The sequence below is a fragment of the Dendrobates tinctorius genome, unplaced genomic scaffold (genome assembly GCF_039654945.1).
Source record: "Dendrobates tinctorius isolate UK_male_01 unplaced genomic scaffold, ASM3965494v1 ptg000035l, whole genome shotgun sequence".
NCBI classification, from domain to species: domain Eukaryota; kingdom Metazoa; phylum Chordata; class Amphibia; order Anura; family Dendrobatidae; genus Dendrobates; species Dendrobates tinctorius.
The window spans coordinates 65464215-65489791 of record NW_027361703.1 but is presented as its reverse complement, the minus strand read 5'-3'; the positions used below and the strand labels follow the sequence as shown (position 1 = coordinate 65489791).

The 25577-nt window shown below is 46.9% G+C and overlaps 1 protein-coding gene across 3 annotated transcripts in view; it reads left to right on the top strand.

Annotated features, from left to right (window-relative positions):
- Positions 1-25577, top strand: part of LOC141087762 (pendrin-like) — a 323429-nt gene that overhangs the window by 195313 nt on the left and 102539 nt on the right. For all 3 annotated transcript variants that reach the window (XM_073573563.1, XM_073573560.1, XM_073573561.1), the window contains 5 exons: positions 1447-1611; positions 1848-2000; positions 19105-19187; positions 21399-21546; positions 21751-21864. In XM_073573563.1, coding sequence (XP_073429664.1) covers positions 1447-1611; positions 1848-2000; positions 19105-19187; positions 21399-21546; positions 21751-21864 — 663 coding nt within the window. The remainder of the gene's footprint in view (positions 1-1446; positions 1612-1847; positions 2001-19104; positions 19188-21398; positions 21547-21750; positions 21865-25577) is intronic.

The window sequence follows — 25577 nt, the reverse complement described above, 5'->3', positions numbered from 1 at the left end:
CTAAACTGTACAAATGTGCTCATTATTTCTGCATTGTCCAGGTATGCCCAGATTCTTCAAAATAATCTGCAGGGACATTTGCATTACAGATGCGTAAATACCCAGCAAGTCCGCCACATAATTGGCATGCTCCAATTTAAAAAATGCATGTCTTGCCTTCAAGTCAGCAGTAGAATAATTTGCTGCCTGTGAACGTATTTTTATACATTTTTTTTTCTTAATTAACCTTTTGGAAATTTTGTTTTTCAATTTGGTGTCAGTTTACTGTCTTGATGGAGGAAAAGAAGGATGTTACTCTACTAAAAAAAAATCATTTTTATTTTTCTATTGCATTGTGAGGGTTATTGGTAGGTACTAATGGAGCAGTGAAGTGACAGCATCATGAGCGTGTAGTCATGATGGGACGCTATAGTGGGAATTTATTCATGCCTGTTATCTGGTGTCAAAAAGTCATAAATGTGCCACAAGTGGTATATGTGCAAAATTCTAGATAGCACCTAAAATCTAAGGCAGACTTAAGCTGGCGAAGATTTTATTCTTTGGTGCACGGATAACACAAATGATGCGCCAGTCAGCACTTTTTTTTTTCTTTTAAATTGAACCATGTAGAATTTCAACATACTAGATTCTTTGAATGAAGATTCCAGCTCTACAGTCTGCCAATATAATCCTCCTAAAGGTGCACAGACGCATGAGCTTTTCAGACCTTAATGGTGAAAAGATATACGTAAGAGGGCTAAAATATTCATATTAACTTCAGGAACATAAATATAGACTAGACAGCCCAATCACCAAAATTGAGCTGTCCTGTCTATATTTATGTCGCTGAAATAAATTTGCTGACTTTAGTTCACTCATGGACTCTTTTCAGTGCTAAATCCTTGTTTTTAAGGGAGATAAGCAGCTTCCTAAGTAGTATGGGCACCTTTAAGGGATCCTGACAACTGACACATGCTGCTCGATACACAGTCAACATGTATCAGACGCTGGCTGTATGCCTTTAGACATATAGCTTTAACTTTGGAACGCTGCGGCATTTCAGAGGAACACAAGCTCTGTAGCCGCTGGGTATCGGTGGACACAGGAGACTAGTTGGACTACTTGGACAGGCAGTGTGGTGGGTTCTCCATGCCTGCTTCACTGGAATAACAAGTCTCTTCCTGCGTGCGTTTATAGAGAAAGACCTGTCACTCAAGGGGAGCTGGTGGGGAGAACCTACTGGGGACCCACCTGTCCAACTAGTCTCCTATTAAGCTATTTCTCTCTGAAACTCCGCAGCGTTTCAGAGTCAAACATTCCTGGCTGAGATCATACAGCCAGTGTCCGTGGATGGAGCAGAATGTATGTGCTGTCAGGTTCCCTTTAATCCGTGTAGCATGTATATTATTCATGCAGTACTTTCCACAGATTTAACCGTTCTTTGCTTTTTTCGTTTTTCACCACCAGCTTGTATTAGGAGCATTGCAGTTTGGCTTTGTTGTCCGGTACCTAGGAGATCCATTAGTTCGAGGATTTACCACAGCTGCTGCTTTCCAAGTATTCATCTCACAGATCAAACTGATTTTCAACATCCCCTCAACAAACTACAGCGGAGTACTGTCGATATTTTATGTAAGTGCTGAACCTGAGCGCTGGTTGCGTCCAATCCACAGTATTATGCTAGTTCCTCTTGTTTCCTCATATCTTTTACACTTTGATTCCACATATTATATTCACATGATACTGACCAGTGTTACTCAGTATATGGTGCTTAAAAAGTATGTATTGTGTCATCCTGAGATGTGTAAAGTGATATTTCCTAAATTTGATGGTGCAATACTAAGTATCTGTTTTTTATTTTTTTTTAGACAATCATTGATATCTTTGCAAAAATTAGTAAAACAAACTTTGCAGATCTTACGGCCGGATTGATAACTTTAGTGTTATGTTTGGTCGTGAAACAGTTAAACGAGAGATATAAACATATTTTTCGCATTCCTATTCCCATTGAAGTCATCGTGGTAAGTGGAATTCTACATTCTGGATGTCAAAATATATTTAGAAATAGCCTGATTTTGCTAGCAAGTTGTGATTTTTAATAAGAGTCAAAAAGAAATTCAGGCATGGTTTAACCTAGGTAGTCACATAAAGGGAACATGACAGCTGACACGTGTTGCTTGATCAACTGACAACATGTAAGATTTCAGCCAGATATGTTTGATCCTGAAACATGGAGGCCTGTCACAGAAAAATACCCACTCTATCTGCACGCAGAGAAACCTGCCACTCAAGGGGACCGGTGTGGAGAAGCCCACCTCTCCGGTTAGTCTCCCCGGAGGCTTTTAAAGTATTTTTCTCTTTGCAATATCGCAGTGTTTCAGAGTCATACATACCTGGCTGAGATCATACAGCCAGAGTCTGAGATATTCTGCCCGTGGATAGGGCAGAATGTATCTGCTGTCAAGTTTCTTTTAAGTTTCCGAAGATGTGCACTTAGGGAAGCAGGATGACATATGGAGAATAAGACTGCCCTGTAATAGAATTCTTCTAAACGTCTAGTAATGTGACTGTATTGTGAAAATATTCATATTCATTCTGTACAGTACCAAACTCAATAATATTTACATACTTTTGTAGCATTCTAGAACAATGGTGAGTAATTCATTTTCCTCGGGGGGGGCTACATAGGAAACTGGGACTGTAGTGGACGAGCCAATTGGCAGATCGTAATTCTGCTCAGTATCAATATCATTGCGTTATAAAAAGCTGTAGATTATGTGGTTTTGATTAGCTATAACTGGAAAGAAGAGCTTGTTGCAATAAATCTTAGTAACATATTAATCAACTAGATGGTGGCCCGATTCTAACGCATTGGGTATTCTAGAATATCGGGAATCTGTCACCCCATTTTTGCCCCATAAGCTGGGGCCACCGCCATCAGGGGCTTATCTACAGCATTCTGTAATGCTGTAGATAAGCCCCCGATGAAACCTGAAAAATAAGAAAAACACGATAAATTATACTCACCGGGGGGGTGAGGTCAGGTGCGGTGGGTGTCGCGGTCCGGTCCGGCGCCTCCCATCTTCATACGATGATGTCCTCTTCTTGCTTCTCCCTCAGCTCCTGCACACACGTACTTTATGTGCCCTGTTGAGGACAGAGTAAAGTTCTGCAGTGCGCTGGTGCCGGGAAAGGTCAGAGAGGTCCGGAGCCTGCGAACTGCAGTACTCTGCTCTGCCCTCAACAGGGCCGATAAAGTACGCGTGCGCAGGAGCCGAGGGAGAAGCAAGGAGAAGGACGTCATCATATGAAGATGGGAGACGCCGGACGGGACGGCGACACCCATCGGAATGAACAGAACGCCGGGGTGAGTATAATCTAACTTTTTTTTCATATCTTTCAGGTTTCATCTTTCAGAATGCTGTAGATAAGCCCCTGATGGCAGTGGCTGCAGCTGATAGACCAAAAATGGGGTGACAGATCCCCTTTAAATTCTGCACCAATATCGCTGATTGTGGAAAATCCGTGTGGCAGGAGATGACCCATGGCAACCGTCGGGATATCAGCGGCTAGCGCCGCAGATCTCCCGATGGTAGCGGTGGCATGCGTCATTCAAATTCCGCGCCAATTCGTGGCCGGACAGGCAGAATTAGATGATTATTAATCAATAATATCTTCAGCAGTAATCACCCCTCAGGTGCCATTCCCTCTTGATCTCACCCTGGGTCCCTGTCCCCATGGGCTCGACAGACAGACAAAGGACTGAATATTGAATATTGGCTTTAGTAATTTACTCAGTCTGTAATCCAGGATAATATTTTAAATAGCAAAGAGAAGGTGATGGATCTGAGCCGTCCCTACTGCTTCCATAACCTTCCTCACATGCAGTAAATATTGCAAGAGTCGAGTATGAGGTGATTTACTGTTTTGTAAGATTAGGGTATTGGTCTTCCAAAATATAATGAGTTTATGCATAAAAGTAAAGGACAGGTTTAATTCAAGAATATACAACTGCTAGATGTTTTTTTACGCATTTTTGTTGTTTATTTGGATTGTAAAAAATGCTATGAATGTTTTGCATCTTTCCCAAGACGTTTTATTCATCCATATTTAAAGAAGCACACACACAAAGTTTTTATCCTCTTGATATATTGCAGTCACCATATTATAGACCACTGTGTATGTGACGAGGTCAGCTTACGCTGAGTCGATTTCTTTAGAGTGGACCCTCTGGGTCGTGGCACCCACCCACCTAGGGCGAGCTGATCTTGTGAGGAACCACCCCCTATACAGGGAGTGTCAGGGGCAAGACCAAGGGGGTGAGCCACCACGGCTGCTGGAACCAGACGGCCGGCTCAAGTAGACACTAGGTACGAGTGTCTGACGACAAATGACATGCAGGAAACAAGACAAGACAAGACGTGAATTCAAGGCATCTTCATTAAGGCAAACTCAGGGTAACATCAGGTGCAAAATGTGATAACAGGCAAACACAGCTAGGTGCGTGCGTGGCATGCCAAGGTCCATGGCATGGTACATGCCAGAAGGTAAGCCCAGTTACCGGCAAGGACAAGATGGCATCGGACTCCGGACAGCTGGCAAGGATCAGGGCATCAGGCTGCGGACACCAGCTCCGGACATCAGGCCGCAGTCTTCATGCTTATGATCTCTGGCAGTGATGGCAGGTTCCGGGAATCCAGCAGGCAAACCAGGGTGCAGGCAAGGTGGTACGACAGATCTCCAGACATGGTGCGTGTTAGGGAACACGCCGAGGTTCAAGGCAAGATTCCAGGCAGGGTGCATGCTAGGGGAACACCAGGGTCCAGGGCAAGGTGCAAGGTGCGTGTGTAGGGGACACGCCAGGGTTCAAAGTTCAACATACGAGATAGGGTGCATGTGTAGAGACACGCCAGGGTTCAGAGTCCAAGGCAAGGTCCCGCGCGTGCCGAGGGACACGCCAGGATCAGGGTGCAAGGCAAGGTCCTGCGCATGCCGAGGGACACGCCAGGGACAGGGTTCAAGGCAGAGTCCTGCGCGTGCAGAGGGGCACGCCAGGGTCAAGGTTCAAGGCAGAGTCCTGCGTGTGCAGAGGGGCGTGCCAGGGTCAGGGTTAAAAGCAGAGACCTGCGCGTGCAGAGGGGCACGCCAGGGTATAGGCTAGGACCTGTGTGTGCTAGAGGGCACGATAGGGTACATGGCAAGACCTGCGCATACTTTTACAGAAGCACAGGGAGGTATGCCACGGGGCAGGCGAGGGCCTGCGCGTGCTAATAAAGGAGCATGCAAACACAGTGCAGAGACAGCGTGGGAGCAAGGAAGCACAGAGAGCACGGCTGGGGCACTGGCTAGCTGGTCGGGCTGCAGCACAGACAGGCGGCAAGACTCCAGCGAACCCGGCTGGGGCATAACAGGCGACACAGCTGTCACTGACCGACGAGCACGGCTGAGGCACAAGCAGGCAGGCATGGCTAGGGAGGGCACGGCTGAGGCACAAACAGGAGGCTAGGAAGGCCAGGCGCATGCAAAGAGCACACGAAGAAACAAGGCAAGGCAATGCAAGCAACAAGGTAAGACAAGGTACAGGGCAAGGAGCAGAACGTAGGCAGAAACACAGAGTCAGGTCAGAGCGAGAACAGAGCTAGCAGCGGAGCGTAGGCCGAAGCCCATAGCCGGGTCAAGGCAGAGCCTTGAGACTAGCCTGGAAATGTGCAAGAGAGCACCATAGGTCAGAGAGCAGAGATGGTGCATGTGCCAGGAGACACAACAGAGCACCAGGTCAGAACAAGGAAGACCAAGCAGAAACAGGGAAGCGGAAGCAGTACAAGCAAAGCATAACATAGACAAAATATGGCAAAGCAGGCAAAGGCAGAGAACACAGGAAGGACTACAAGTCCAAGCATGACAGAGACAAAACATGGCACAATGGACAACACAAGACAAGGCACGGGACAAGAGGCAGAGTACAAGCACAGAGCCTGAGCAGAGACACAATACAGGGCAGAGTGCAGGGGCACAGAATACAGGGAGCGACCGAGCAGACCAAGCAGCCATGCAGGGAAGCAACACGATACTCAGGCCCCGACCATAGGAAGGGGCGGTCTGATATAGGGCATTAGCACCTGCACTTCCGGGTCAGGACCAGGGGAGAACATCCGGTTCAGATCCTCCAGGATCATAGAGAGCGCTGCTAGATCAGACTGGGCTGGACCATAGAGAAGGTCACATGATCAGGGGCTCCAGAAATACAGAGAGGATTGCAGAATCAGAGCAGAGACGAATGGTTACCTAGCAACGGCGTGCAGCCATGAGGTAAGGCGCGCGTGCACACTGCTCCAGGCATCTTGCAGCACAACAGTCACGAGGTGCGTGTGCACACTGCTTTCAGGGATCTTGCAGCATGAGACATAACAGGCATGAGAATTCAGTGCACGTGCACACTGCTCCAGGGGTCATGCGTCACAACAGACATAGCGGGCATGACAGTGTACTTACAATTGCTCATTTTGCCTTTCTGCTGAGCTAGTTCTTCTCTTTTCTATTTTCGCTGCTCTATGTAGCTAGAGGAAGTCTCCTTTCTCTGCTTGGGTCATCTTCCTTTTAAACTCCTGATCCAGGTGCTGCCATCTCCTCTGCTCCTCTGCCAGGAACTTTTGAAGTGATGACTTTTCAGGGAAAATTGACCTCCTGTTTCTACATAGAGCTTGGAAGTATTCAGCTAGTCTATTTGTAATCATCACCTAACTTCATAGACCTAACGGAAAACAGAATAATTAGCTTGATAGGCGAAATGAGAAATAGTAAATACATAGTGCTATATAATATGATGACTGCAATATAGTAAGAGGATAAAATCTTTGATGAGAGGAGGAGGGCTTCTTTAACATACACTATTTTTCAGAAATTTTTTTAAGTCTATTGTAAAATGATGTCAGGAAAATGATCACTCTTAGAGCATTCAACATTTTCAAAAACTTATGCCATGGACCCAAAAAATACAAAGGAAGTGAAAAAAAAAATGAAACAAGAAACCCCACCATCACCAACCCCCCCCCCAAATAACAGTTTCAAATGCAGTTTATATTTTATCATTTTCCTTCAGCCATTCTGGCTGCAGCAGCAAAAACATCCTCAAAAAAGTGTCATGATAAACAATGCATAAAAATGTTGTTTTTCCTAAAAGCGATTTATGTAAAAGCACCCTTACGCTAGACTCACACATGTGTATAAAAAATAGTCTGCTTTTTTCTGGATGAAAATAGGATGGTTTGTCATCTATATTGTATCTGAATGACATTCATTTTTTATACATCAGCGGTGAATAAAAGACCAAATATAGTCTCATATGGTAATAATCACAATGTATCTGTAAAATCAGATGCTATACAGTTGATCCGTATGGGATCCAATCTTTTTGCATATCCATAGACTTGAATTGTCGAGTTTCATCCAAAATATGGAAGAGATGAGCGCATGCTGTGATATTTCTGTGGCACCCTTGAGGCTCAGTCGCCACAGAGGTACTGCACCTCCTCCTGAAGTGTGGTGCCCCACCATCCAGGTAAGTTGGAGGCTCCTGACCACGATCCAACACTCGCACCCCACACAACACAGTAGTTCAGCAAAGCCACATTGCGGCTCCCTGCTTAGAGTGTAGCAGAGCACCTTTGGTGGCTCCCTGCTTGGAACACGAAACGTGCTGGGAGGCGGGTGGAGTTGAGAATACATAAAAGAGGGGGAATGTTTAGGATTACAGGTCAGTCTGGGAGAGGAAGCCACTCAGAGAGGAGTGAGGAAAGAAGATCCCTGAGAGAGGGATGGAGGAAGGAGGTGCTGCAGCAGACCTCAGTGACCTGGGTCTACTGGCACGGGAAAGGAAAGAAGGAGAAAGACATTGAACTGAAACCTGATCTTCCATAAGAGAGAGAGATTAGTATGGAACGAAGGAGTAAAAGGGAACAGAGGACATGGGTTAGGAGAGAACCCTGCCTAGAAGTTCTAAGCGCAAGGCCGGGGCCTGGTCCCTAAGGTTGTATGGATGCTAATGGTCCTGCAGCAGACACCGGTGGAGAAGTGGGCTGTAAATGCACTACTCCCATCTAAGACTTGGGGCACATTGGGGCACAACAGCAATGGAGTCCCCGAAGCAGGCTACAGCTGTCTGCCGTACAAGTAGAGTTCTTGGGAACATCTGTCAGGAGGAACTCCAGTGTAACTCAGTACTAGGAGATCTTCACACTTAAAGGTGCTATAAGAGGAGACGTTCAGAAAGGTACATGTTGGCGGAGTGTTGGAAGGGAGCATTCCATCTTGCCTGGAGGTTGACTGAGTCCCTGACCTGGAGGACACGGCACGGAGGCAGGCACCTGTGTGTACTACAGACTGTGAGTAAAGCTTTGGAACTACAAGCCCTGGTGTCCTCCATTCATTCTTGCGCCAACGCACCCAGCACCGCTACATCTGGGTACCAGCTTCTACACCGCTTGTGCCTCTCCTCTTCCCCTTCATCTACATTGCCCTGGGGCTACAGCTCCACCTGTGGGGAGCTGTTATGAATGAGTCACCGTAGGAGGCAAAAACAGAAATACTAGCTAAGTCCAGAAAACCAGAGAAGTTGGCAGCTATCGGATTGCAGACCCCTGAACCTATCAAGAACAACTAGCAGTAGCCGTGGGGGGTTCCTACGGTGCCCTAGACCCCTCGATCACAGCCGGAGAACTAAATAGCCTAAAGACAGAAAGGGAAATCTAAACTGCCCCAGAGCAGACCCCAAAGCAATAGGCAGCCCCCCAACATATAATGACGGTGAAGCAAGATGAAAAAACACACAGATAGAAAGATAGGCAGAGCAAATGATGGGGCCCAAGCTAACTAAATAGGACAGGATAGAAAAGCTGCTGTCTGCAATCCGCCAAAACCCTATCAAAAGAAGAGCCAACAGACTGATAGGGAAAAAAGCCCTGAAGACGCTAGGCTTCAAAAATACTATATCAGTACTCAGGTATTTTCTGAAGACAGAGCAAAAAGGAATTCAGCTCACCCCAGCAAGGAATGGCAGAAATCCAGAAAAACAAGGCAAAACAAAACCAAAACACAAATGCAAAAAGCAGAGCAGAAAACTTAGCTTTTGAGGAGCAGGAATCAGACTGGTCTCCTAGAATCCCTCAGGGAAATCACCAGCAAGGCAGAAGGGCGTCGGGTGCCTTATATCCAGTCAGCAATTCCAGTCACCCAGTCATCATCATCCTGCTCAGGTGCTTGGTAATCAGCCTCACTACCTTCCTTCACCAGAAGAGGGAGTTCATCAGACCTCAATGGTGAAGGGGAAAATGAACTCACAACAGTACCTTCACCTTGAGGAGGGGTCACCGAACCCTCATCCACACCACCAGGGCGATCAGGGTGAGCCCGATGAAAGGCACGCACCAATCTTTTGGCATGAATATCAGAGGCAGAGACCCAGGAATTATCCTCCTGACCATAACCCTTCCACTTAACCAAATACTGGAGTCTCCGTCTAGCCAGACGGGAATCCAGTATCTTCTCTACCTCATATTCCATGTTACCTTCAACCAATACAGGGTCCGGAGGTGCCACCCCAGGAACAACTGGTTCAACAAACATCTTCAACAAGGACTTATGAAACACATTATGGATTTTAAATGTGACAAGAAGAGCCAAACGAAAAGAGACCGGATTAATAATCTCCAAAATCTTGTAAGGTCCAATAAATCTAGGCTTAAACTTAGGAGAAGCCACCTTCATAGCGATGTTTTTTGATGATAACCAAACCATATCACCAACCTTAAACTGGGGACCAATGGTCCTATGTCGGTTGGAAAAGCGCTGGGCCTTTTCCTGGGAGAGAGATAACTTATCCACCACTTGGTCCCAGATCTGGTGCATTCTCTCCACCACAGTGTCAACACCTGGGCAGGCAGAAGGCTCCACCTGCCCTGAAGAAAATCGAGGATGAAACCCAAAGTTACAAAAAAAAGGTGACATCAAAGTGGCAGAACTAGCTCTATTATTTAAAGCAAATTCGGCCAAGGGCAAAAATGAAACCCAATCATCCTAATCAGCGGAAATAAAACATCTCAAATACGACTCCAAGGTCTGGTTTGTTCTCTCCGTCTGCCCATTGGTCTGAGGGTGAAAAGCAGAGGAGAAGGACAACTGAATTCCCAGCTTGGAACAGAAAGTCCTCCAAAATCTAGACACAAACTGAACTCCTCTGTCAGATACAATGTTTTCAGGAATCCCGTGCAAGCGAACCACCTGTTGCAAAAACAGGGGCACCAACTCAGAGGAAGATGGCAACTTAGGGAGTGGTACAAGATGAACCATCTTAGAGAACCTATCACAAATTACCCAAATAACATTCTCTGAGAGACAGGCATATCAGAGATGAAATCCATTGAAATATGGGTCCATGGCCTCCTGGGGACCGGCAAAGGCATCAACAACCCACTAGAGCGAGAACAAGGTTTAGACCAGGAGCAAGTCCCACAGGACTGCACAAAATTCCTGACATCACGAGACAAGGCGGGACACCAAAAAGACCGACTCACCAGATCTCTAGTACCAAAAATACCTGGATGACCAGCCAATGCAGAGCAATGAACTTCAGACATCACTCTCTTCTTCCACTGGTCAGGAACATACAAATTTCCACTGGGACAACGCTCATGTTTGTCCTCCTGGAGCTCTTCCAGAGCACGTCTCAAATCGGGCGAGATGGCAGAAAGAACTACCCCTTCGCCTAAGATGGTAGCAGGCTTGTTCACCACAGGAGAATCAGCAAAGAAGCTCCTAGAGAGAGCGTCAGCCTTGACATTCTTAGTGCCAGGAAGAAAAGAGACCACAAAATCAAAACGTGTAAAAAACAAGGCCCACCTAGCCTGTCTAGGGATCAAGCGTTTGGCCGACTCCAGGTAAATCAAATTCTTGTGGTCAGTGAGGACCACGACTTGATGTTTAGCTCCCTCCAACCAATGTCTCCACTCCTCAAATGCCCATTTCATGGCTAACAGTTCCCAATTCCCCACATCATAGTTATGTTCAGATGGAGAGAACTTTCGGGAAAAGAAAGCACAGGGATTCATTTTAGATGTTACAGGATCCTTTTGGGACAAAACAGCTCCTGCACCAATCTCAGAAGCGTCCACCTCTACCTGGAACGGGAGTGAGACATCAGGTTGCCGCAAAACCGGGGCAGAAGTGAATCTTCGCTTCAGCTCCTGAAAGGAAGAAACAGCCTCCGGAGACCAATTCAACACATCAGCACCCTTCTTAGTCAGATCAGTCAATGGCTTGGCAATACTAGAAAATTTTGCTATAAATTTCCGATAAAAATTAGCAAAACCCAAAAACTTCTGGAGGGCCTTCAAAGAAGTGGGCTGAACCCAATCATAAATGGCCTGTACCTTGGCCGGGTCCATTTCAATAGTTGACGGAGACAAAATAAATCCCAAAAATGAAATCCTCTGTACCCCAAAAAGGCATTTCGATCCTTTGACATACAGGGAATTCTCCCTCAAGATCCGGAACACAGTCCGAACATGTTCCACATGAGAATCCCAATCCTTGGAGAAGATCAAAATATCATCCAGATAGATAATCAAAAATTTATCCACAAAGTCCCGGAAAAAGTCGTTCATGAAGCACTGGAAGACAGAAGGGGCATTAGTGAGCCCAAAAGGCATCACCAGGTACTCAAAATGTCCCTCTGGAGTATTAAACGCCGTCTTCCATTCATCCCCATGCTTAATGCGGATAAGATTATACGCCCCCCTGAGGTCAAGCTTGGTAAACCAGCAAGCACCTTTAACTCTGGAGAATAGATCCGAAATCAGGGGTAATGGTTACTGATATTTAATAGTAATTTTGTTGAGGGCACGATAATCAATACAAGGCCTTAATGAAAAAACCGGCACCTAAGGGTGAAGAGGATGGTCTAATATGACCCTTCTCCAACGCCTCCTTAATATAGGATCGCATAGCCTCGTGCTCGGGTACAGATAAATTGAAGAGCCGACCCTTGGGAAATTTACACCCCGGGCTCAGTTCAATTGCACAGTCATAACTCCTATGAGGAGGCAAAAACGCAGACTCATTCTCACTAAATACATCATAAAAGTCCGCCAAATAGTCAGGAACATCATGCGACTGAGGAGAGGTGGAAAAAAACGGAGCCTCACTAAGGGCACACCGACAACCCCAACTCACCACAGACACAGATTTCCAATCCAAAACTGGATTATGAATTTGCAACCAGGGAAACCCCAGAACAATGGTATCATGCAAATTATGCAACACCAAAAATCTGCAATTTTCTTGATGGTCTGGGGCGACCCGCATTACCACCTGGGTCCAAAACTGAGGTTTATGTTTCGCCAAAGGAGTAGCATCAATCCCCCTCAAAGGGATAGGCGTCCGCAGAGGTGTCATCGGAAATCCACAACGCTTAGCAAAATCCAAGTCCATTAGGTTCAGGGCTGCTCCCGAATCCACAAAAGCCTTGGCGGAAAATGTGGACAGGGAGCAGATCAGAGTAATTGCCAGAAGAAACTTAAGTTGAACACCACCCACAGAAAACGTGTGTGCAAAACGTTTCCCTCGTTTAGGACAGACAGAAATAATATGTGAGGCATCTCCACAAAAAAAACACAGCTTATTACGCCTTCTGAACTCCTGACGTTGCTCCCTGGACAAAACTCTATCACATTGCATAGGTTCAGACACTTGTTCAACAGGTGGCAACACCTCTCGTGCAGTCCTGCGTTCACGTAAACGCCGATCAACCTGAATGGCTAATGACATAGAATCGTCAAGACCAGAGGGAACAGGAAATCCCACCATAGTATCTTTTACGACTTCTGACAATCCCTTCCGAAAGAGAGCTGCCAAGGCATTATCATTCCAGGTAGTAAGGACCGCCCGCTTTTGGAATTTTTGCCAGTACAATTCTGCAGAATCTCGACCCTGGCTCAATGCCAACAGGGTCTTTTCAGCCTGATCAATAGCATTAGGTTCGTCATACAACAACCCCAAGGCTTGAAAAAATGCGTTCACATTAGTCAGAATAGGATCATCTGGTTTCAAAGAAAATGCCCAATCCTGGGGATCGCCACGCAGCAAAGAGATGACAATTTTAACCCGCTGCGCGGAGCTCCCTGATGAGTTAGGCTTTAAGGCAAAAAATAATTTACAATTATTTTTGAAATTCAAAAATTTAGACCGATCTCCAAAAAACACATCAGGAGTAGGGATCTTTGGTTCAGCAGCATATGAATGAGCAAGGTAGGCAGAAATTCCCCACACTTCCGCAGCGAGCTGCTCCACACGATCAGACAATTGCTTTATCTCCATTGAGAGAAAAAAAAATTCCCCCTATGGCCTCAGAGATATTGAGGAAAAAATATACACACTTTTTTTTTTTTTACAATACTTTCCTGCTATTGAGTACCCTAGGATCTGCGGTATTGCTGGTGATTCTGTTATGAATGAGTCACCGTAGGAGGCAAAAACAGAAATACTAGCTAAGTCCAGAAAACCAGAGAAGTTGGCAGCTATCGGATTGCAGACCCCTGAACCTATCAACAACAACTAGCAGTAGCCGTGGGGGGTTCCTACGGTGCCCTAGACCCCTTGATCACAGCCGGAGAACTAAATAGCCTAAAGACAGAAAGGGAAATCTAAACTGCCCCAGAGCAGACCCCAAAGCAATAGGCAGCCCCCAACATATAATGACGGTGAAGCAAGATGAAAAAACACTCACACAGATAGAAAGATAGGCAGAGCAAATGATGGGGCCCAAGCTAACTAAATAGGACAGGATAGAAAAGCTGCTGTCTGCAATCCGCCAAAACCCTATTGAAACAAGAGCCAACAGACTGATAGGGAAAAAAGCCCTGAAGACGCTAGGCTTCAAAAAGACTATATCAGTACTCGGGTATTTTCTGAAGACAGAGCAAAAAGGAATTCAGCTCACCCCAGCAGGGAATGGCAGAAATCCAGAAAAACAAGGCAAAACAAAACCAAAACACAAATGCAAAAAGCAGAGCAGAAAACTTAGCTTTTGAGGAGCAGGAATCAGACTGGTCTCCTAGAATCCCCCTGAGAAATCACCAGCAAGGCAGAAGGGCGTCGGCTGCCTTATATCCAGTCAGCAATTCCAGTCACCCAGTCATCATCATCCTGCTCAGGTGCTTGGTAATCAGCCTCACTACCTTCCTTCACCAGAAGAGGGAGTTAATCAGACCTCAATGGTGAAGGGAAAATGAACTCACAACATCGAGCTTCACCACCTTGGCTGCAACACACCACCAGCCCCAGAGGATCTGCATGCAGAGTCGGCCTGACTTCTCACTTACCGAACACCACAGGTGGCGTCACGAACTATTCCATTCACTACATTCTACCATTCAATTTCCCCCATTAATTGGGCGCCCGGGGCCACGGACCGGGTCACCGCTGCTGTGACACATCCCGCCGACACTGGCCCGTTACCGAGTACCCCACAGCCCTGGGAGGGCGACCCAACTTGGCGTCACGAACAGGATGACGAGATCCGATGCCATTGAACAGGATGATGAGACCCGATGCCATCGGGTTTTGTGTGCCTAAGATTTGTTGGACTTAAAACTTTTGAGACTGTGCAGAAGACCCAATTTGATAGACTGTGAAATGAACATTAAAAATGGCCGCTGGCGTGAAGTTGAAGGGCGTGACGATATGGGAGGTCCTAGGAAAAGACCGCATTTGAAACTGTTATTTGGGGGGATTGGTGATGGTGGGGTTTCTTGTTTCATTTTTTTTTTCACTTCCTGTGTATTTTTTGGGTCCATGGCATAAGTTTTTGAAAATGTTGAATGCTCTACGAGTGATCATTTTCCTGACATCATTTTACAATAGACTTAAAGTCTTGGACCTCCCCTGCCTGAATTACTATGTGACAGCGACATGGCCTACCCCCCCGAGGGGTTCGTATACTGGCTTGGTATGGAGGCGCTGGAAGAAGACGCTGCCCCAAGAAGGAGGGGCAGAAGCCAGTGGCGGGAAAAGATCTGAGACAGGAAGAAGAAGGCCAGAACGCCATCTTGGAGAGAGATGGGAGGAGGCCTGCGGAGCGCAAGGAGGTCATGCTGAATCTCCCTGGCGCCATGGCTGAAGGCTCCAACCCAGTATCTGAGATGAACTGCCAGCAGCTGGAGGACGAAATTGCCCAGCTGACGCGCCGCCTGCAACTGAGGCAGGAAGCGCTATTAACATTGAATCTGCAGCGTACCCAGGAGGGGCCTACACCTGCGGTATCCGCCGCTGCTGCACCGGAGCTTCCCCAGGCAGATTCCGTTGAGCCTGCCGCTGCCATTACACCACCGGCAGCATCCGGAGCCCCTTCGCTGCCGCCACAGGAGGAATTGTATGAGGCCCCGGGGGCCGAAGCGGAGGAAGAGAAGCTCCCGCCCGGACCTGACGCGGCTGCGCAGGTCCCGTCAGAGACCCCTGTGGACTCGGAGCTGCCGTTAGTTCCACCACCGCCCCCGGTGTCCCACCGGGCAGCGCCCACCGCCACTACGCCTGCACCGGAGCAGAGACCACACAGCCAGGAGGCCCCAGGTATGTCTGATGCCCCTACACCTGGGAATGCCCTGGGGTGTACCACGGTCGCAGCGGCTGGCCAGGTCGTTCTAGATCTGGTCTGGGACCGGGATACCTGTCCCCGGGGGGAAACACCGGAACCCCTGACGGTGGCACCGCGGTACAAAACCAGCCTGGATCGGTCCCAGGAGGAATGGGAGGATGATGCGTACTGGACTAGTTGTCAAGCTACCATCCGGCAACTGGCAGCTGAACACCGGGAGAGGGAGCAGCGCTGGCCAGCGGTACTACGCCCAGACTTGGACCGGAAGGAGCGGGTCCGTGCCGGTCATTATGGTCCCAGAGATGCGGCAGGTTGGGGCCACATCCTGAATGTGAATCATGAGAGGGGGTTTGGCTTTATCCATGACCCTAGCTGAATCTCTGATCTGTTTTTCAATCGGAGAGACGTGGAACCTCATTTGAGAAAAGGTCACCCTGCCAGGAACCTGAGCCCGGGAGATCACGTAACCTTCACCAGACACGAAGGTCTGAGAGGCTGGTACGCTATGAACATTAGGCGAGTCCCGGAGGATTTCATCGAGACCTACAGGCAGAGACCGCCCACTGCCCCATGTGCCAAGCTCGAGCCGTACCAGTCCCACAGCCAAAGGTACAGAACGCTGCACGTTTCACCCCACTGGAGGAAGAATACCTGAGGACTGCCAATGCATTTCTCACATCTGGTAGCTGTTCAAGTTCAGAAACCCCAGGAGGAAACAACAACCATTAGTAAATCTCGTTACCCAGGAGGGTATTTGCACAGTTGTGCTTTGTTTTTCTATTATGCTTTAGTTTTGGTTTTTCCAGAGTTATCCAGTTTTATTGGCAGCCTTTATACTTGAACTATAGAGATCATGAATGCTGAATGGTCCAGAACTGCAATTGTAAATAGTTGCACCTCTTTAGGTGCCCTCTCTTGGTTTTACATAGACACTTTTCGAAGATAAGGTCTACCTCATCTGGAGTATGACTCCAATCAAAGGACACTGCAAGAGTCCCGGCTGGGAGCGGTGTCCAGCGTTTACAAGAATTGTTGAAAGTTTTAATGTGAAGTATTTGATAATGATGTGTCTTATAAGAGTATTGGTAACTAGGAAATGGCTTTTATATAGAATTAGGAATGTTTTTACAGAGAGATGAGAGATTTGAATAAAGAATTGGAAATGTAGGTGATGAACCAGGCACCACGGTTGTCACTCAGAGATAAAAGAAAGTAGAAAATGTGCACTAAAGATGGAAAGAAATGTGTTGATGAAGAATACTGAAGTGATAGTGAGTAACAGACAATAGCACTTTGAATTACGTATTGTATTGAAAATGGCACTTTTGACTTAAGATTTTAGATAGTTAATTAAGAATTGTTTGGAACGTTCAAGAGTGAGTGCCTCCCACATTGGGAAGTTTAGTATAAGAAATGTTTGTTTAGCATTACAAAAATTTTGTATGTTCCTGTGTTGTCAACTTTGTTTGCCTTGCAGCCCGCGGACGTGCTGTGTGTAACGGGGGGTATGTGGCGCCCCTGAGGCTCAGTCGCCACAGAGGTACTGCACCTCCTCCTGAGGTGTGGTGCCCCACCATCCAGGTAAGTTGGAGGCTCCTGACCACGCTCCAACACTCGCACCCCACACAACACAGTAGTTCAGCAAAGCCACATTGCGGCTCCCTGCTTGGAGTGTAGCAGAGCACCTTTGGTGGCTCTGTGCTTGGAACACGAAACGTGCTGGAAGGTGGGTGGAGTTGAGAATACATAAAAGAGCGGGAATGTTTAGGACTACAGGTCAGTCTGGGAGAGGAAGCCACTCAGAGAGGAGTGAGGAAAGAAGATCCCTGAGAGAGGGATGGAGGAAGGAGGTGCTGCAGCAGACCTCAGTGACCTGGGTCTGCTGGCATGGGAAAGGAAAGAAGGAGAAAGACATTGAACTGAAACCTGATCTTCCATAAGAGAGAGAGATTAGTACGGAACGAAGGAGTAAAAGGGAACCGAGGACGTGGGTTAGGAGAGAACCCTGCCTAGAAGTTCTAAGCACAAGGCCGGGGCCCGGTCCCCGAGATTGTATGGATGCTAATGGTCCTGCAGCAGACACCGGTGGAGTAGTGGGCTGTAAATGCACTACTCCCATCTAAGACTTGGGGCACAACAGCAACTTGGATAGTGAGCCGGGACTCAGGAGTGAGGAGTCCCCAAAGCAGGCTACAGCTGTCTGCCATACAAGTAGAGTTCTTGGGAACATCTGACAGGAGGCACTCCAGTGTAACTCAGTACTAGGAGATCTTCACACTTAAAGGCGCTATAAGAGGAGATGTTCAGAAAGGTACATGTTGGCGGAGTGTTGGAAGGGAGCATTCCATCTTGCCTGGAGGTTGACTGAGTCCCTGACCCGGAGGACACGGCACGGAGGCAGGCACCTGTGTGTACTACAGACTGTGAGTAAAGCTTTGGAACTACAAGCCCTGGTGCCCTCCATTCATTCTTGCACCAACGCACCCAGCACCGCTACATCTGGGTACCAGCTTCTACACCGCTTGTGCCTCTCCTCTTCCCCTTAATCTACACTGCCCTGGGGCTACAGCTCCACCTGTGGGGAGCTTCACCATCTTGTCTGCAACACACCACCAGCCCCAGAGGATCTGCATGCAGCGTCGGCCTAACATTTCACTTGCCGAACACCACAGGTGGCCTCACGAACTATTCCATTCACTACATTCCACCTTTCAATTTCCCCCATTAATTGGGCACCCAGGACCACGGACCGGGTCACCGCTGCTGTGACACATCCCGCCGACACCGGCCCGGTACCGAGTACCCCACAGCCCTGAGAGGGCGACCCATTTCCATGCGGACATTCAATCCATGTAAAACGATGGTCACCAGATCAGCCATATTGTATAATATTGGTCAGTGTGCGGTCCGTGTGATGTCAGTTTTTTCCATGGATTACATGCAGACTAAAAAAATGGTCGCGTGACCATAGCTTTAGAATAGCTGAAGGCCCTGGTTATTTATTATCAGATTTGATCTATTTTTTATTTTTGTATATGCTGAAATTTGTGAACTGTTAATACCCTACAAAAAAGGGTATTTTTTTCAAGAAACTAGAATTAAGGAGCTCCAGGTTATGGTATTAGCTAAAAATCTGAGTTTACAAATGATTTCCCATTTCTATAAAATTCACGCAGATTTTTTTTTACAGATCACAGTCGGTGAGTGACAATATCAGACTCTCCATCTATAGCTGTAGCAATTACAGGACTTTTAATTATTAAACCTTTTCCGCACTGTGTGTACATTATTATTATTATGCATTTATATAGCGCCATTTATTCCATGGCGCTTTACATGTGAAAAGGGGAAATATAGACAAGTATAATAAACATGTAAGACAAGGGACACACAAGTACATAAGGAGAGGGGACCCTGCCATTAGACGCAAATGTCAGCCATTTGTCTATAAGAATCCTCATTCCCTTTGCGTTAATCCTCAGGCCGTGGTTGCTACAGGGATTTCATATGGAGTTAACTTGGAGGAGACTTATAATGCTGCCATTGTGAAGAATGTTCCAAGTGGGTAAGTAAGGAATCTTATGTCTTATTTTCCTCTGCATCATGGTTGGAAACCACAACATAGCTCTTGAGTCAGGAAAAGATGGACATCATCAGCACTTGACAGACCCTATTGACTATTAATGGGTCCATTGGATTCTGCTAAGGTATCTGCTGTTTTGATCTAAATTGCAACAGGGGTTCTGACTCAGATGTGAACACAGCCTGATAAAGCACATTGCAGTTTTATTTCTATTTCTCAGTTATTGTGTCCTATGAGTGCATAATCGTAGAGTATGGTCTGAAATACTTTTGTAGCAACTATGAAAATCCTCATCATTACAGGAACGCATTAAGTAAGAATTAAGCTAGTGGCAGAGAAACACTAAGTTCCCTGCCGCATTTCTCACTTAGGCTAGTTTCACACTTGCGTTAGGAGGCGCAGCGCACGGCCGTCGTGCAGCTCCGCCCCCTGCTGCGCCTCCTCCGGTCAGCTTCTCCTATTGGCACATGACGCTGCATGCGACCTCCGCACCCTATCCTTAGCATTGGGTACGCAGGCGGTGCGCTGGTATGATTTTGACGGTGCATGCGCCCTTTTGACGGTGCGTCGAGTGCACCAAAATGCAACACGGTTCGTTTGGCGCACGTCGGCGCACGGGCAAGGGGCGGAGTTGCACGGCAGCCATGCGCTGCGCCTCCTAACGCAGGTGTGAAACCAGCCTGAATTAGCTAAATTAGGTTACTTGTGTATTTTTCATGCGTTTTTATTGCAGGTTTCTTTTCTGGGTATGTCATGTTATAAATAAAACTGCTTAGTTTTGGAATATCTTGCAATATATGTGCAGATTCTGCACAAAAAAATAAAAACAAAATGCAGAATGTAGAGGAAATTAAGTTGCAAGTCATCCACAGATTTTACAAGTAGAAAATCCACACCAAACAAGATACATGTGAATCTTAGCCCCATCCTGGGTACAGACAAGTGTATGAAAAATTTTCGGATTATAATCCAGAATACGTGGACAATTTTCATTTGCGTTGTTATCCGCATGCTATCCGTGTGTCCATATAGTAGGTCCATGTGACATCCGATTTTTAGACATCAAAAATTTAAAATGTACATTATCAAGTACTGTTTCGTAAAATAATAATGGCAATATATCAGAAAAAATAGGATGGGATGTAAGAGATCCGATATTTTTTGCGCACCCACAGACTTGAATGGGTGAGTCTCGTCCAATGTACATGCAAGCTTCGTTTTTTTCTCACATACTCTTGCTCCAAGTGGAGGAAACTCATCTGAACAGCAATATTGAATTACATTGGTCAGTGTGCTGTCCGATTGTACTTTGTCGGCACACATCTGTTTGAGCCCGTAAAGTGTCTCTGTGTTTCCATTTGTTTTTCTGTAAAGCCTTGTAGCATCTACTTATCATTACAAGTGTAGGGTAGGGGGAATAGTGTGTAGCCAGTAATAAAATGGACCACTAAGGCTACGTTCCCCCACGATGAGCTTTTGGTGTCTTTTTGACACTGCATATTTATTTTTGCTGCATGAAAAATGCAGCATCTTACAGTTCCAGCAAAGTGCTTCTTTTTAACGCAGGGTAAGCTCGCCCACAATGCGTATTTCAAATTTGCAGCATGTCAATTTCTCTAGCCTGTACAACAAATTTTCTGTGCGGATTTTCCCCATAGACTGGCGTTAGATGTGGAAACTCCGTAGGTAAAAAAATGCACATGTTTTAAGTGTGTCTCCGCGGGAGAAAAACATCAAAAACTCATTTAATCCGCACTTAAATATGTCAATAAAGTTGTCAAACCCAAACACCAGCAATTATAAAAAAGCAACTTTATTTAAAGCATGACCACACCAAAAAGAGACAAATAAAATGCAAAGTCAAAATCGCTATAAAAATGCATGTTAAAAAAACGCACACAAAAACGCAATGAAAAAGTGCAAGTAACCTAATTTAAAGAATGCAGGTACAGAAATACTGTAACATCAAAAACGAACCAAAAGCTCATTGTGAGAAAGTAACTTTAAGCTTTATCAAGCGTTTCAGGGAAAATAGTTGAACTGTTGCAGAAGGAACAATTCATTTATCATTCAGTACATTATAGCAGGACCAGGATAAAAAATATTGAAATATTTGATAACTTTTGTATTTCATATAAAATCTAAATACCGTAATTTCTGAAAAAAATGCATTTTCTGTGTTTGAAAATTAAGCTTCCTACCACCCGTGGCACCAGACGTCAGTCTCTTTTCACAATTGTTTGTGCCAGCGTTCTCCATTGGGATTTTAGGATACGCCCTCGCTGTTTCTTTGGGAAAAGTTTATGCTACAAAGTATAACTATGAGATTGATGGAAATCAGGTAGAGTATAATAATAATGTAACTGTCTGTAGCTATTTACTAAGAACATTACAATTACAATATATACAATCAGTAGTACAGCACTATAGTAACATGGACTATTGAAAATAAGCATAAAATATATTTGTAATAAAAGTGGAGAATAAAGAGCATAATATATCAAAAAGTAGTGTATAAATATATTACATTACTTTGTATTTACAGGAATTCATTGCATTTGGAGTCAGTAATATATTCAGTGGTTGTTTCTCTTGCTTTTGTGCTTCTACTGCCCTTTCACGTACTGCGGTGCAAGAAAGCACTGGAGGGAAAACCCAGGTGAGATTACAAACACAGATCCCTATTCATTACTTCCAATTTAATGAAGTCACTTTTTTGGTTATCTTGTGGTATTTTCTGGTGTTATTTGCACCAAATTCTTCAAAATAGCACATGCAATTCACGAATTTGGTGCAAAATCCAAAATTCCCTTTACTTTTGTCATTTGCAGCTTTTGCTTTTCAGCACCAAAGCTGCAAACAAGCGCCAAATTGAAGACTCCAGAAATGTTACTCATGGGTGTTAGGGGGACCTCGAGGGAGATACACAACAAAATTCCACATTTAGTTTAATATGATAAACATAATAGTCCAAAAAGAACCAATCCTTTTCTCAGGAGGGGGTAGCACTCCGCCAAAACTAGAACATACTGACCTTTATAATGTTGGAATTTTGATAATCAAGAAGTGTTTTAACACAAAAAGAAAGTTTTATAAAAACATTTACTTTATTAATTTACTTCAAAACAGGGATTTTTGTGAGTACTCACCGTAAAATCCTTTTCTCCGAGACGCTCATTGGGGGACACAGAGACTGTGGGTGTGTGCTACTGCCGTCTGGAGGCCGACACGAAGTATACAAAAACACAAGATAGCTCCTCCTCCGCCGCATACACCCTCGCCCCGATAGCGGGCGGAAACCAGTTTAGTGCCAAAGCCGTCGGAAAAGCTGACAGCAATTTAGCTCTACCGCAGAATATTATATGTCTGAAAAAAAGGACCACCCTACAAAATAAGGGTTTATACCCATCAAAAATAAACAAAAGCCAACTGGCTATCAGGGTGGGTGCTGTGTCCCCCAATGAGCGTCTCGGAGAAAAGGATTTTACGGTGAGTACTCACAAAAATCCCTGTTTCTCCTTCGTCTCATTGGAGGACACAGAGACTGTGGGACGTCCCAAAGCAGTCTCTGGGTGGGAGCAAATCATCAATCTACACCGCATGCCTACCTGTTCAAAGGTGTGCCACTGCTGCCTGGAGAATCTTCCTACCCAGGCTCGCATCCGACGAAGCCTGCGTATGTACGTTGTAATGTTTAGAGAACGTGTGCAGGCTTGACCACATTGCCACCTTACATATCTGCTCTGCCGAAGTCTGATGCCGAAGCGCCCAAGAGGTGCCCACTGCCCGAGTCGAGTGCGCCCTTATTCCAGGTGGAACCGGCGTGCCTCTAATACGGTAAGCCTCTTGAATAGTAAGGCGAATCCATCTGGCTATGGTTGACCGTGAGGCTGCGAGCCCCTTCCTGCACCCTTCAGGGATCACAAACAACGAATCTGTCTGGCGAAAAGGCGCTGTCCTCGACACATACCTCCTGAGGGCCCTCACCAGGTCCAGCGTGTGGAGCGCCTTCTCAACTCTGTGTACTGGAGCTGGACAAAATGAAGGCAAAACGATGTCCTCATTAATATGGAACGAGGACACCACCTTCGGCAGGAACGGCGGAGGTGGTCTCAAGACTACCTTATCCTTAAAAAAGCTCAGAAACGGTGCTCTACAGGATAGGGCTGCCAGCTCTGAGACCCGCCTAATAGAGGTTATTGCTACCAAAAACACGACCTTCCTGGTAAGGTATGGCAATCCGACCTCCTGCAATGGCTCAAAAGGAGCTTCCTGCAGGGCCCCCAGCACCAGATTAAGGTCCCAGGCGTCTAAGGGAGCTCTAAAGGGGGGCACTAGATGCGAGACTCCCTGAATGAAAGTTTTGACCTGCATAATGCTAGCGATCTTTCGCTGGAACAGAACAGACAAAGCCGAGATCTGTCTCCTCAGGGAACTCGGAGCCAACCCTGTGTCCAGGCCTGACTGCAGAAAGGCCAGAATGTTGGGAACCGAGAAGGACAAAGGCGCAACCCCGTGCTCTCGACACCAGAGAAAGAAAACCTTCCAAGTACCATGATAAATCCTCGCCGAGGCCGGCTTCCTGGCGTTAATCATCGTGGCTACCACCTCACGCCCAAACCCCGCCTGGGTCAGGACCCAGGACTCAACGGCCATGCCGTCAAACACAGGGCCCCTAAGTTCGGGTGGTAGATCGGACCCTGGGACAGTAAGTCTGGCCGTTCCGGTAGACGCCATGGCACGTCTGCGAGGAGCTGTTCCAGATCCGCGTACCAGGCTTGACGGGGCCAGTCTGGGGCCAGCAGAATTGCCGGAACCCTCTCCCTCTTGATCTTCCTGATTACCCTCGGGAAAAGAGGCAGAGGGGGAAACAGGTACGGGAGCCAAAACTGGCTCCATGGAAGAACCAACGCATCCGCTGCAATTGCTCGCGGGTCCTGAGACCGGGCAACAAACCTGTCTACCTTGGCGTTCTCTCTGGAAGCCATCAGATCCACGTCCGGAGTTCCCCACCGTTGGCAAATCTGCTGGAAAACCTCGGGGTGCAGGGACCATTCTCCGGCCACGACCCCCTGCCGACTCAGGAAATCTGCTGCCCAATTTTCCACGCCTGGTATATGGACCGCTGAAATTACTGAGTGGTGCCTCTCGGCCCAACGGAGTACATGTTCTATCTCGCGCATGGCTGCCCTGCTGCGCGTGCCTCCCTGGTGATTCACATACGCCACTGCCGTGGCGTTGTCTGACTGGACCCGGACTGGGCGACCCACTAGCCAGTGCTGAAAATGCTGCAACGCCAACCGCACTGCTCGAATCTCCAACAAGTTGATCGGCAGAAGGGCCTCCTGGGGAGACCACTGCCCCTGTGCTGTGTGATGACGAAACACTGCTCCCCAACTGATAAGACTCGCGTCGGTTGTAACCACCAGCCATTGATCTGGAGGAAAGGGTTTCCCCTGAAGGAGAGAGGAGTCGCGCGTCCACCATTGCAGTGCCCGCCGGACCTGAAGGGACAACCTGCACTGATGATCCAGGGAGAAAGGACTCCTGTCCCATGCTGCTAAAAGAGCATGCTGCAGGGGGCGAAGATGAAACTGCGCAAACGGGATTGCTTCTATTGCTGCTACCATCCTCCCTAGCACCCTCATCCCAAATCGAATCGTGTGAGGGCCTGGCCGCTGAAGACGCCGAACCCCCCGCCAGAGCGCCTGGGCCTTGTTTTGAGTGAGAATTACCAACCCTTGGGAAGTGTCGAAAATCATCCCTAGGAATGGGATCCTCTGAGCCGGGGTAAGACATGACTTCTTCCCATTGACTAACCATCTCAGGCGGGATAGGGTATCCAGCGTGATGCCAACATTCTCCTCGCATGCCTGAAAAGACGGTCCTTTCACTAACAGGTCGTCCAAGTATGGCAGCACTACTATGCCCCGAGAATGAAAAATTGCCATAACGACCGCCATCACCTTTGTGAAAACCCTGGGTGCCGTGGCCAACCCGAACGGCAGAGCCACAAACTGGAAATGCCGGCCATTTATCGCAAAATGAAGGAACTTCTGATGCGGAAGAAAAATAGGGATGTGCAGGTAGGCATCCTGAACATCGATTGAGGCCAAATACTCTCCCTGCTCCATGGCCGATATCACTGACCGGAGGGATTCCATCCAAAAGTGCCTGACCTTGATGAACCTGTTTAGGAGCTTTAGGTCCAAAACCGGTCTTACTGTTCCGTCCTTCTTGGGGACTGCGAACAGGTTGGAATAAAATCCCTGGGCCTCTTCGCACTCTGGTACCGGGATAATGACCCTGTTGTACCGAAGAATCCTGATGGCCCCTAGCAATGCCTCTGCATTTGCAATGCCTGTGCGGGAT